The sequence below is a fragment of the Cyanistes caeruleus genome, chromosome 7 (assembly GCF_971803275.1).
Source record: "Cyanistes caeruleus chromosome 7, bCyaCae1.hap1.1, whole genome shotgun sequence".
NCBI lineage: Eukaryota > Metazoa > Chordata > Aves > Passeriformes > Paridae > Cyanistes > Cyanistes caeruleus.
The window spans coordinates 39,248,887-39,261,846 of NC_141707.1; the positions used below are offsets into that span (position 1 = coordinate 39,248,887).

A 12,960-nucleotide genomic window follows, 5' to 3' on the forward strand; every position below is an offset into this window, starting at 1 on the left:
TAAATCCCTTCAGCAACTTCCAATCCTGTTACACCGAAGCCACCTCTGTTCAACACCTTGCTCTATTCCTTGGTGCCTATCATGGGAATTGCAGTGATCGTGCTCTTCTCCTTCTGGATGTACAGACATCACAAGCTGGCCTATCCTCCCGTGCTTGTTCCCACCCAGGTGAGCTCCAGCTGCAGGATTTGGGGATTTTTAAGGGCCAAACCATTCCTGAAGGGGATCTGTCCCGTGGCTGGTCTCTGTTGCCCTCCTGATTTTGAGGTCCTAACGCTTGCTCTCCCCTAAAGCAGAGAATTAAGCTTTACTTAAACAGCCTTATTAATTATTCTTTGATGAATATATGAGCAACTACTTCATGTTTTTATGCATCTGTTTGTTTGAGAGGAGAAAAACTGAACACAGAGGGCAAAGACACAGTGAAGGAAGGGGTGCTGAGGGCTGAGCTGTAATGCTTAGCTGGAAACAAAAGAAGAGTTGCCAATTCATCTTGGCCATTTGAGGTGTTCAGAAAATAGCAGCTAGGAGAGGATGAGCTGTTTTTAAGGATTCCTGGAACTGGGATAAAGGTGCAGGTATAGGGAATGTTAAGAAAATCTTCAAGCACAACTTCAGGACATAACTCAGCTCATGGATTGTGATTCTTGTCATCTTTTTCCTCTTGTTTGTGTGTTTGCTGTTTTGTCTTGAAACATATCCGTTTTAGGGGTGTTTGTGTTTTATTCGAAAGGATGAGGTTGTGGACTCCACACTTGAATGTAACCTGGCCATTCTGCATCCAAACCAACCTCCTGGGGCTCTTGTGTGTGGATTTCCTGCTGTTGGGAGGCTCCAGCTGATCCTGGAGCTGTAATTAGGTGCTAATACTGGAATTCCTCTTCCTTCAGTTGTGTCTGGAGATACAGCTGAGATTAGGAGGTTTTTATGGAAAGAGTTAAAACAGGAAATTCTAGAGAACAAAGGAGAAAAGATAAAGAAAATGTGGTTGTGGAAGAGAGAAATGATTTGAATATTTTGCAGAAATAACCTGAGCTTCTAACTCAGCACAGTGACCAGAATATATGACCTGTCCTATAATAATAAGTGATGTTATTTATGATTGACATTAAAACTCGTGTTATTTTGGGTAGGATTGCCCAGGATTGATCTCTGAGTGCTCTGTGCTCCAGCTCCTGGGGTATTTCCAGTGCTGCTGCTTGACTCGAGGGTGCTGCAGGAAGCAGGATTGCCTGGGGTTGATAACTCAAGTGTTTTGGTTTCAGTTTTGCAGTAATAGATAAGAGGAATTTGGGGAGAGGCAGTGGCCATATGTTGTTGCCAAATGAAAAGAACATAATTTAGAGGAAAAAAGTCTGTTTGCTGTCCTTGCGGAGAGGATTGCAGCTCCTCAGACTCCCTGCAATCTGTCAGCATAATTAGTTCATCCAGCTCCCATTTTATGGATCTGGGACTTTACATCAACCCAGTGGTCTTTGCTGGGAGATCAAATTCATAACTGCTAATTTTGGGAGTAATTCCAGCGTGGAATTGTCTTCCTAAAGAAATTAAGTCATGGATAAAGCCATGGAAAAGCAAGTGAATGTTGAATTAATGTGGGGTGTCAGGAACCTGAATTCTGATTCTCCCTCCTTTTGCTGCAGTTCTTTCCTTGCATGGACTGTGTTCAGGGCAGGATGGACACCTAAATTTTTAATAAATAGGGTAATTAGCTGTTGTGTTCGTGCTCAGATTATATCTTTGGGATAAATGTACCTTGGTGCTTGTGGGGCAACAACATTTTCCTATCTTGTGGTGAGCAGGCATTAAGGCTCATGTGGAAAGGCAGGAAAAGCCACTTCTGCCTGAAAAACTACTCGGAATTATTATGTAAATCCAAAGTATAAACACTCCCTTATGCAGCAGAGCAGTGGTTCCCACTTGAAATTTGATTACAGCTGGTTGGAGCAGGAGACAGGAGAAGCAGGAAGGGAGGGGAAGTATTGGGAGCTTTATAACCACAAATAAACTCTGAAATATTTGTGCAATTAATCTGTTACCAGTATATTTAATAATTGGGGCATGAGAGGAGGTTGTAGGCAAATGGATTTGGTTTAAACCTTTTTGTAGCAGTGGTAGAACAGACAGGTGGGATGTACAGCAGGAAAAACAGGGATTGCTCCATGTGAGATCCAGATAAAGGTTATCTCTTTTTCCTTGATTTATTCCCAGAAACAATGGGAATACAGAGCTGCTGCCCTGGTACCAAACTTGCAGGAAAAAATGAAAGGATGGATGAGGAATAAGCAAAAGATAAAAATGAGGAAACGCTGAAGAATGAGAAATGGTGAAAGAGTTAGAAGAAATGGTGATAAGTAAAGGATTAGAGAGCAAAGGGGAAAGAAATAATTTGGAATATTTAAAAAGAAAAAAAAAAGCAAAAAAAACACTGTAAGAAATGTTTGAACCTGTGACGAGACATAAAGGACAATTAGTCTTGGCTTGTTTGTGCTGCTTGCTGTGCCTCACTGCTGTGTGGGGAACTATCCAGTGAAAGCTGTCAAATTCCATCAAATCTGTCACTTTCTGTGTTCTCCAGTGAGTTATTAACAAATCCATGTTTGCCGAATACATCTGTGTGTATGGAAAACACTTAAGAACTGTTCTGACTCCTTATTTCTATTTGATTTAGCAAACACAAATTCATCATCTGATAAAACTCATCCAAAGGATCGGATTGATGTTTGAAATATTTGAACGTGTGCAGTTTTCTGCAGAAAGAGGTGCTGGGACCTGGTTCATTTTCACTGGGGGACACTGGGTCTGGAATTAGGTGTAAATGAAATTTCTCCCCAAACATTCCCAATCAAACTGGAGTGAGGATGGCAGGGAGCTGCTCTGTTGTGCTCCCTTCCTCCTGACATGCTTTGAGCCGGGGCCAGAGCTGTCAGTGCAGATTCCAAGGGGCTGTTCCCACCCTGGCAGCTGATGGGTGCCACTGTCACCCTTCCCACAGAGCTGCCACCAGCCCCACTCGGGTTTGGCAGCTCCCCCCGTGTCCCAGCCCCCACGAGCAGGGAGTCATTCACCTCTTGTACTTCCCTGGGTTTGGCTGCATCACAGTTGATTTTTTTTTTTTTTTCTGCTTTGGCTTGGTTTTGAAATAATAATTGTGTTTAGAAACTTGAGAAAAAGCTTTGCAGATTCACTTCTTGTCATTGTGACCGATTTTGGGGATTTCTTCTGAAATGGTTGAACTCTCTGTGGTCAAAGATGCATCAGGGTTTTGATTTCTGAGCACAGGAATTCCTAAATCTACCCTGATGCACTTGAAATTTCTGGGATGATCTTTCCACCCTGGGAAAATCCCACTTTCCTAATGAAGAATTAAATCAGGTGTTCATTTTTTTTCCCTGTTTTGGTCTTCCAAAAGCCACATTTTTTTCCTTGTTGTTGTTACAGATATTTTAATAGAAACATTTCAACACTGGAAAAATGCAGGGGAGGGGTGTTTTTTTCAAGGATTGAATCCAAACCTGGGAAGATGAATGGCTTCTTGAAAAACACACACAGGGAGAAGGCAGGTGCTTATAGGAAATGGGAAAAGAGATTGGGAAGTTCCTGCAAATCAGGACCCCTGAATGTGCAGGGGGTGAGGAGCTTGAAACTGAATCCTTTTTTTTTGATTCCTGACAGAATCCATGGGCTGGTACAAGTTAAAATCTGTAACAGAGGGAAGAGTTTGTGTGAAAACATCCAAAAGCCAATTGCAGCTTTTACAGATGAGAAAATGGTTGTGGGTAGCCCAAATTTGGGGGAAAACCCACACTGCTTCAGGTTTTATTGGTCTAATTGGTTGCAAATACTGTAACAGACCCATTGGAGTTGGTTTTCAGGCAGCATAAACAGCAGGGAGTGTGTTTATGTACATTTGTGTGGGTGATAGGGGTTTTGAGGGGGGTTAACTGCTCCCAGTTTTTATTTATCAGAGTTAATTCCTGATGTAAAGCTCAGATTTCTTTTGTAGCCTGATGGCTTTGAACTGGTGCCTCTTGGATTTCTGCAGGGAGCCTGAGGAGATGCTCTGTGGGCTGAAGGGGAGGACATTGGTTTATAATCCAGAGGTGTTAATGAGCATAAATACATCTTTGTAAAGTTTCCATGTGTGTGGAATTTATCAGTGTTTGGGGGAAGCTGATCCCTCGAGGGAGGAGTGAGAGGTTTGGGAGAGGGCTCATTTCTCACAGCTTCATTTTTGCAGTTTCTCATTATGGTCAGAGCACAAAGGTTGAATTCATACATATTTCTGCTTATTGCTGAGGAATTTCCATAAATCTTCAGAGCTGGAGAACTTTAATAATGAATAGGCCTGGAAAAAGAGACTTTCAGCCCCTTGGGGTGGGTTTTGCTCTGCTCTGGAGCTGCCCTAAGCAATGGTGGAGGAGATTCTGGTGGATCCCAGTGCTCCAAGTTCTGTTACAAGTTTATAGCTCCATTCTCCAACAAATCCTCCTGGATTAATTATTGGTATTAATTATTTGGAGGAAGGGAAGTGTGTGCTCGGCACTCTCCAGGCACAGGGAGAGGTTCCCACTGGCCCTGTGCTCCGGTGCATCATAAGGGTGTGAAGGCAAAGGGGAGGAGGGGATGGCACCTGGAGACAGGAGCTTGAATTCCCTGTCTTCCAACATCCATCCCATCCTGCTGGAAAGGACAGAGGAGATGGCTCTGGTGACAGAGCCACAGAATCCTGCAATAGGCTGGGTTGGACAGAAACTCAAAACTCATCCCATCCCTGCCACGGCAGGGACACCTTCCACTGTCCCAGGCTGCTCCAAGGCTCATCCAGCCTGGCCTGGGACACTCCCAGGGATCCAGGGGCAGCCACAGCTTCCCTGGGAGTGCTGTGCCAGGGCTGCCCGTGCAAAGGGCAGGAGGAGGAATGGAGGTGTCTCCACCGAGATGAAAGCAGCACAAACACGAGGGTCACTGAAATCCTGGCTTTTTCCTGGATTTTTTTTCCACAGTCTGTCAACTCCTCCCGGGATTGTTTGAAGGAATCTTTCATATAGTGATTTATCTCTGTCAGTCTCTGCTGGGTGCAGAGTGTTCCCCCTCTCTTTCTGGATGTATTGATCGGGCTCGGTGCTGGAGCCCAGATCCCTGGTGCCGTTTATCCATCCCCTTCCATCCCCTTCCATCCCCTTCCATCCCCTTCCATCCCCTTCCATCCCCTTCCATCCCCTTCCATCCCCTTCCATCCCCTTCCATCCCCTTCCATCCCAGCGGGGCCATTGGAAGTTGCCGTTCCCAGGAAGGGGAATTTCCCTGGAGCGGCGCTGCCCCCTGCGGGCAGCCGGGAGCACTGCAGGGAATTCGCATCCCGGGGCTCTGGAATTTCACCTTTACAAGTTCCACGCGTTTCTGCGCTGCTTGTGGTAGCACGGCTCTTTACACCTGCAGTGGACGTGTCTCGATGTAATTATAAAAACATTCTGTTAATTTTCTATCTAATAATCCTGTTTTCCCCATTCTCCTTTACTAACAGTGCTGGATTTCTTTGATTGATGTTTTAAATGATGTGTTTCTTGTACGGCAAAGTTTTGCTGTCCCCGTGAATATTTCTGTCATTAACTCACAATAATTGACTTTGTTTCCTCTAAGCTGTTTTTGCATCCCATTCTTGGTGTAAATAGTAATTTCTCTTGCCTGTGTTTTTTCCCTCTCTGCAAGCACGCCTTTCATATAATGATTGAGGTAAGAGGATGTTTGTTCCTGGCTCTGGGGCTTTCTGGGGATGTGGGAGACATTGTTTGTTCTGAATTGTGATTTCTCAGTATTTTGGACATCTGTCAGCATGTGTAGTTTAAAAATGCAGCTTTAGCCTGTGGTTCGTAGAATTCCTAAAATTCCCTGGAGTTCCTGATTGTGGTGGGGTCAGGATCTGCAATCTGGGATTGATCCTGGAACAGAGGGACATGGCCAGGGGGATCCATCACCCCTTGCCTTGGAAGCAAAGGGCACATCCCACCCTCCTGTGCCCTGTCCTTGGGTCTCCATTCCCATCTCCCACCTGGAAACACCACTTGGAGCTGTGGAGTCTCCACGTGCTGATCCTGGGATTTTGTGTGGTGCAGGAACTCACAAAAATGGATCATCTGGGGAAAAATAAAAATACTCCTTCACCACTCATTTTTCCCACTGACCAGGAGTTATTTTTATTTGTATTAAAATCCAAGTCACTGGGACCCTTGAACTCACAAATTGGGTTATTCCTGCTCAGCTTTTCAATGGAATATTGAGATGAGTTATAATGAAAGTGCTCAATTTCTCTCATCAATAAAGTTCTCTAATTAACACCTGAAATACCTTGGAAAGGCAGTTTAGAAGAAAATTTAGTAGTTTAAATGTATTAAAAATTTAAATATTCCAATATTTTCCTGGCTGTGCCTCCATAAAGAGTTCCCAGGGTTCCTGGGATCTCTATTCCATGTTTAGCTTCCTTATCCCAGTCAGGGATTCAGGGTCCTGCCTCCAAGGAGCTGCTTTTAATGGATTTGAGTTCCACAATTGCTGAGCTGCTCTCTGATCTCGAGACCCATTTTTGAGGACGCTTAAGGAACGCCATTCCTGGAGGTCACCCTCCCTTAAGGACGATTTTCCTCCTGTGACTTCAAGGGAAGGGGCAGGAAAAGGGAATTGGGATTTTTGGATAAAACTGGGAAATCTGGGAGCCCAATTTATCCCCCTGCCATCCCTGCTGGCATTCTGGCCTTGGCACCACAGAGATCAGCCCCAAAGCCACACTCTGGAATGTGAAACTATTTTCCTTGGAAATATTGTCAGGGAATGTTTCTGTGTAAAAACACTCCCTGGAGCTGCAGAGTTTGGAGTTAGATTTTAACCAAGGTGTTCAGAAAAAATCAGAGAGAGGGGTAAAAAAGGGAAAACTTTTCTTTCCAGTTGTGTTAACAGCAGGAATTCTGCTTCCCACTTGGAAAGGCTGTGGCAGGTGCTGGAATGTGGTGTGGAGAGCCAGGGATTTCTAGGAAATAGGGAAGGAATTTGGTGGTGTGGTCTAATGGGGAATTAGGAAAGCACTTTCACTTCCAGCTCTTGGCAGAGATGTTGGAACTGGGTTGAGCAAATCTTGGAGGTGTTTGATTTTCCTGATGGTTGGGGAAGAATTCAGGCACCAAGCACTTCCAAATCCCAGCAGTTTATTGGGAGGAGGGCGTGGGAAGGAAGGGGAATCCAAGCCACTGGAGCAAAGGGGGATTTAGGGTTATTTCTCACAAATTTCTCTGCTTTAGACAAGGCAGGAGGTTCAGAACTTGAACACTTCATTAAATCAGGGTTGGCTTTGGGGGATAAATTTGAGCATCTTGTTCCCACTTCCTCTTCTAACAACAAACTGGATTTACAAGTGTTTATTTAGTACAATTTGTATTTTACAAATTGAGGCACTGCTTTCCCTGGTGCCTGGAATATTCCAAGAGGGCTCTGGCAAGGAATGAAAGGCACCAAGGGAGAGAAATCTTTGCTCTCAAACTTGGTTTTCTGCACTGCAAATGTTGATGTCACAACTTCAAGCGCCTGTCCCTGTCACATTGACAAAAGGATTTCCTCCTTTTTGGGGACAGTGTTGCAGTGTGTCTCTAATTTGAATTTCAAATGTTATTTATTCTTTTTTCTAGTTATTAATTTGTGCAATGAGGTTACTCTGCTCTGAATCTTTCTCTGAAACATTTTAATTTATTTGTTGCTGTATAAGAAAGGAGAGAGTGGATGTTTATTCTTGCACTGAAACTGCTCAGGACTTGTATTGTCAGCACTTGTCTCTACTCTCCCCATAGCAAAGGGTTTTAACCCCACAGTTTGTCACAAACTCTGTCTTCAACCTGCACAGGATTTGATAGTTTGGATGGAAGTGCTCAAATATTTAACTCTTTATGGAGTGCTCTCCCCTCTCTTGTAGAAGCAGCTCCTCTGGTGGTTTTCATTCTCTTGAAAATGGCTTTACAGGCGCTTTTTGTGGAAAATAGATGAAAAAGGGGGTGTTTTGGAGGTTTTTTGAAAGCTTTGGGGTTGGTTGCTGGGGTTTCTATAGAGGGACAAGTTAATCCCACCTGGAGGGGAAAGCGGCAGCCCAGGAGAAAGCAGAGCTTTGGCAATAAAATTGAGAATGTGCTAATTCTGTTCAGATGATGAGATAACAGCAAAACAGAAAATCCAGAGTGTCAATAAACTGTGCCTCCCCTTTCCCAGGATGGGCCCAGGCTGTAGTGTGGGATATGGGAAGGGGGATATGGGGTCCTTGGGTTGCCCTGTGGGAGCTGTGTCTCACCTCCAGTTGTACAAATCCTGCAGGACAGGACCAGATCACCTCTGCAGTGAAATTCCAGCTCGTTTCTGGGTGCTGGGATTTCAGGAACTCAGTGGCAGAGTTGGGAAGTGGGGCAGGAGGGGCTGATCCCCGGCTGTGCTTCCACAGAGTTCCAAGATTCCCCCTTTCAGATAAACACAGAAACCTTCAATGCATCCGAGGGGCTCATTGCAATTCCAGCTCTTAAAAATATAACAAGTAAAGCTTGATTATCTTTGTTCCTTAATTTCTGCTGTGCTTTCCCACCTGGTTACAATATTCCTTCATTTTTGCTGAGCTTTCTTCCCACCTCATTAGACTGATCCTTAATTCCTGCTCTGCTTTCCCACCTGGTCACATTTATTCCTTAATTTCTGCTGTGCTTTCTTACCTGATTCCATTATTCCCTAATTTCTGCTGTGCTTTCCCACCAGATTCCATTATTCCCTAATTTCTGCCATGTTTTCTTACCTGATTCCATTATTCCCTAATTTCTGCTGTGTTTTCCCACCTGATTCCATTATTCCCTAATTTCTGCCATGCTTTCTTACCTGATTCCATTATTCCCTACCTTGTTCTGTGCTTTCCCAGCTGGGCACACCCTCGCTGGGTTCCTGCTGTGCTGTCCCAGCTGCTTTTCCGGGTGTTTCCCATCCCTGTGGAGCTGCTCCCTGCGGCACATCCCTCCTGAGCACATTTCCCAGTCCCATTTCCCACCCTGTGGAGAAGGGCTGGATGTGCCTGGATGTTTGGGGATGGCTTTGGCTGGGTGATCCCAGGCTCTCTCCATTTTCAATCCTTTACCTGGAGCGCTGGCAGGGATGAGGTGAATGAATGTCATTAATAACAGCAGAGTTAATTAGTGGTGTCTCCTGATTGCAGGACCCTGGGCCTCCCCCACCGTCTCCCTTGATGGGTCTGAAGCCGCTGCAGCTCCTGGAGATCAAAGCCAGGGGGAGATTTGGGTGTGTGTGGAAAGCTCAGCTGCTCAATGAATATGTTGCAGTCAAAATATTCCCCATCCAGGTGAGCAGAACTCTTGGGCTTCTGGGTTGTTCCTCACATTAAAACCGCTTTTCTTGGCCCAATAATTCCGTGAATCCAAGTGCAAATGGCCTTGGAAGAGTTTTAGTGATTTAAAATAAGTATTTTACTGCAGTAAGCACATTGCTGAAGCAAAAACACTGTGAAATAAATATGGGTTTCTAGTCATGAAAATATTCAGCATCCATGGTTTTAAGCAGCTCTCACCCCTCCTCTTGACCAGTTAATAATCAAATTAAATTGTACTTAGAAGGAATGCCCCAAAATGCAAACCCTGAAGTGATTGTTCCAATTAGCCATGCCTCAATTAAGTGCCACGACACTCACTGCCCAGCAAGTGCCCTCGCCAAGCCGTGGCTCGCATTAAATGGATTGAGGAGTTCTGAGAGCAGAGGGATGCTGGGTGGTGATACTGGGATGGGATTTACATTGATTAAAGCACCCCCTGCTACTCGAGGTGCAGGAATTTGTTCCCTCACAGTGATCCAGGTGCTGCCTTGCAGATAAACACCTCAGGCTCTTGTTATTTCCCAAGAAATCTCATATATTTTTTTAACCATTCTCAAACACTGGGATCCAACTCCCCTCAGGTCCAGCCCCTGAAATCCCATTTTTTGGTGGCTAACTGGCACTGTGCTGCTGTGCTTGCAGGACAAGCAGTCGTGGCAGAACGAGTACGAGATCTACAGCCTGCCTGGGATGAAGCACGACAACATCCTGCAGTTCATCGGCGCCGAGAAGCGCGGCTCCAGCATCGACGTCGACCTGTGGCTCATCACTGCCTTCCACGAGAAGGTGGGGCTGTCCCCATGGGGCTGGGGCTGTCCCCATGGGGCTGGGGCTGTCCCCCCGTGGGGCTGGGGCTGTCCTGGCTGAGGCAGGGGGAGAACAGCCCTGGGAAAGCAGCACAGACCGGGAGTCGAGGCAGTAAAGGAGGAAAATTGAAAGTAGCTTTCACTTAGCTGCTCGCTTTTCACTGGATGTGAATTCATTTCAGTTCGTTTTGAGACAGCTGAGAAAGTTGTCATCAGGTTTTACTGAGAGAGGAGTTGTTTTAGGAAACAAACAAAAATTAATTCTAGAGGGTTTTTTTTGGCTTTTTAGAATATGTCTTTTTTAACATCTCCAACCTAAACCTGCCTAAAATACATAACCTCCCATCTTGCAGAGATTTTTGGGGCGTTATTTTTGGTTCTCTTGTTGGTTGAAAAGAATTAAAATTAAGTGATACAGATTGATTCTATTGTGACAGCAAAAGGAAGAACCACAATTAATTAAGAATTTGGTCAGTTTTGTGTTGAACAATTTTGATCTCTTTAGGTTTGTCCAGAGCGTGTTTCACTCTGAAACTGTGGTGTTGAATGACTTTATCTCAGTTTATTCAGAGTATTTTGCTCTGAAACTGCTGTGGGTCTGTAAGGAAGGACAATCAAAGTGCCACAGATGGGAGTTGCAGGGATTGCAGCTTTTCCCTGGATGAGTGAGGCTGAGCTGGCTGTGGGACTGTTTTGCTGCAGGGGTCCCTGACAGATTTCCTGAAGGCCAACGTGGTGTCGTGGAACGAGCTGTGCCACATCGCCCAGACCATGGCCCGGGGCCTGGCCTACCTGCACGAGGACATCCCAGGGCTGAAGGACGGCCACAAGCCGGCCATCTCCCACAGGTACTGCCCTGGCAATGCCAGGGGCACAGGGCAATCCTGCAGGAGCTCCTGGATCTCCCTTAGGAGCCTCCAAGGCGCCTTTTCCCAAGCGTTTTCTTTCCTGCTATTTAAACAACGTTGCACTTGCTGCACGCTTAGATTACAACGTTTTCATTCCATCTCTGTATCCCTCATGCATCATCTATATCCATCTATCCCTATATCCACCATAAATCTGTATTTATTTTAAACACAAGCACAAAATCACATTTCCCATTAGTGTCTCATTAGTCCCATAAAGATGAAGGTTTGCAAGGGCATTCTGAGGTTTTATGATTATTATTTTGTTGTTTAACTTCGCTATTTCTTTATCATTTTGTTGATAAATGATAAAGAAATAGGTAAGTTAAACAACAAAATAATAATCTTAAAATATCATACCATAATCTTCTTTGTTTTATGCCGTTTCTTTTTCCTTAGGGTTTTATCTGTATTTTGTGTTCTGAATCTCTAATTTGTAGTTTTTTTCCTTAAACTTGAAAGGGACATCAAAAGCAAGAATGTGCTGCTGAAAAACAACCTCACAGCTTGTATTGCTGATTTCGGTCTAGCTTTAAAGTTTGAGGCTGGAAAGTCTGCAGGAGACACCCACGGCCAGGTAAATCCCGAGTTATTTCCAGGAGTGATCCGGCTGTTACCTGATGTGAATGGGAATTTCCCCTCAGGCTCATTGCATGGCCTGTCCCCCCTTTTATCCTGAGTGGACAATTTGGACAAGAACTTTAGAATATTTTGTTATTTCATTACTGTTCAGAAACTGAAGGATGAAGCTTCCAAGGTTCAGTCCTAAGTCAGGAACAACCGTGGCCGTGTTTAATCCCGGCAAAGGCCGGGTTTTGTTTGGCAGGGGGCAGGGTGGTGGCCGGGCTGGGCTTGGCTCTGGGCACAGATGTGGGTGTTTTGGTGCCCTTGCAGGTGGGCACCCGGCGCTACATGGCTCCAGAGGTGCTGGAGGGAGCCATCAACTTCCAGAGGGACGCGTTCCTGAGGATAGACATGTACGCCATGGGATTGGTGCTCTGGGAATTGGCCTCGCGCTGCACGGCCGCCGACGGTGAGGAGCCTTCCCTGGGGGAGTGCCCCGGCTTGCACAGGGCTTGGAGCAGCCTGGGACAGCGGGAGGTGCCCACTGGGTGGACTGGAAATCCCTTCCAGCCCAAAGCACTGCGGGATTCCGATGCTGGCCTCCAGTCCCAACATGCCACCTTCTCTTTCCCTTTTCCAAAGGGTTGGTTTAACTGGGTTTCCCTCTGCAGGCCCCGTGGACGAGTACATGCTGCCTTTCGAGGAGGAGATTGGCCAGCACCCCTCCCTGGAGGACATGCAGGAAGTTGTGGTGCACAAAAAGAAGAGGCCTGTCCTAAGGGAGTGTTGGCAGAAACATTCTGTAAGTGTGAGCCAACCTACTGCTGCAAGGATTTGAATCCCACCTTCTGTCCGTGCCACGTTGTGTCCATCACACTGGGGTTTGGGAGGGGATTTGTAATCCCAGGAGGAGTTAAATGGGCTGTTCCTCATCTTAAACTGCTCTTTCTGCAGTACTACAAAGGGATTAGTTCCATTTGTTGGTGGAAGAAGAGATCCTGGAGTTAGTTTTCAGTGAAGTCCTGAAAGGTTGAGGTTGGGGGCTGAGGGATTCACCTCTTTAAAACGCTGGGGGGGTTCCAGCAGTGCAGGGAAGGGTTTGTCCCCCGTTCTTGAACAGCTTTTGTTCAGTGGTGCAGAACAAAGCAGAGCTGAGGCACTCCAGGTTCACACCCAGCCCCACATCCTGTGGCACACAGAGGTTCCCATCTGCCAGGTGTCCCTTAAAATGCCATTTATATGTGGCCCCCCTTTGTCCCCGTGGGTGTGTGACAGTTCTCCTGCC

General features: G+C 45.8%; 1 protein-coding gene across 2 annotated transcripts in view; it reads left to right on the top strand.

Moving 5' to 3' along the window:
* The window catches only part of ACVR2A (activin A receptor type 2A), a 49,785-nt gene that overhangs the window by 33,584 nt on the left and 3,241 nt on the right, over positions 1–12,960 (top strand). The window contains exons 4-11 of one of the 2 annotated variants that reach the window (XM_023931411.2): positions 14–168; positions 5,713–5,736; positions 9,227–9,370; positions 10,040–10,183; positions 10,906–11,051; positions 11,574–11,688; positions 12,006–12,144; positions 12,347–12,477. In XM_023931411.2, coding sequence (XP_023787179.1) covers positions 14–168; positions 5,713–5,736; positions 9,227–9,370; positions 10,040–10,183; positions 10,906–11,051; positions 11,574–11,688; positions 12,006–12,144; positions 12,347–12,477 — 998 coding nt within the window. The remainder of the gene's footprint in view (positions 1–13; positions 169–5,712; positions 5,737–9,226; positions 9,371–10,039; positions 10,184–10,905; positions 11,052–11,573; positions 11,689–12,005; positions 12,145–12,346; positions 12,478–12,960) is intronic. The other variant, XM_023931412.2, reaches the window with a different exon arrangement.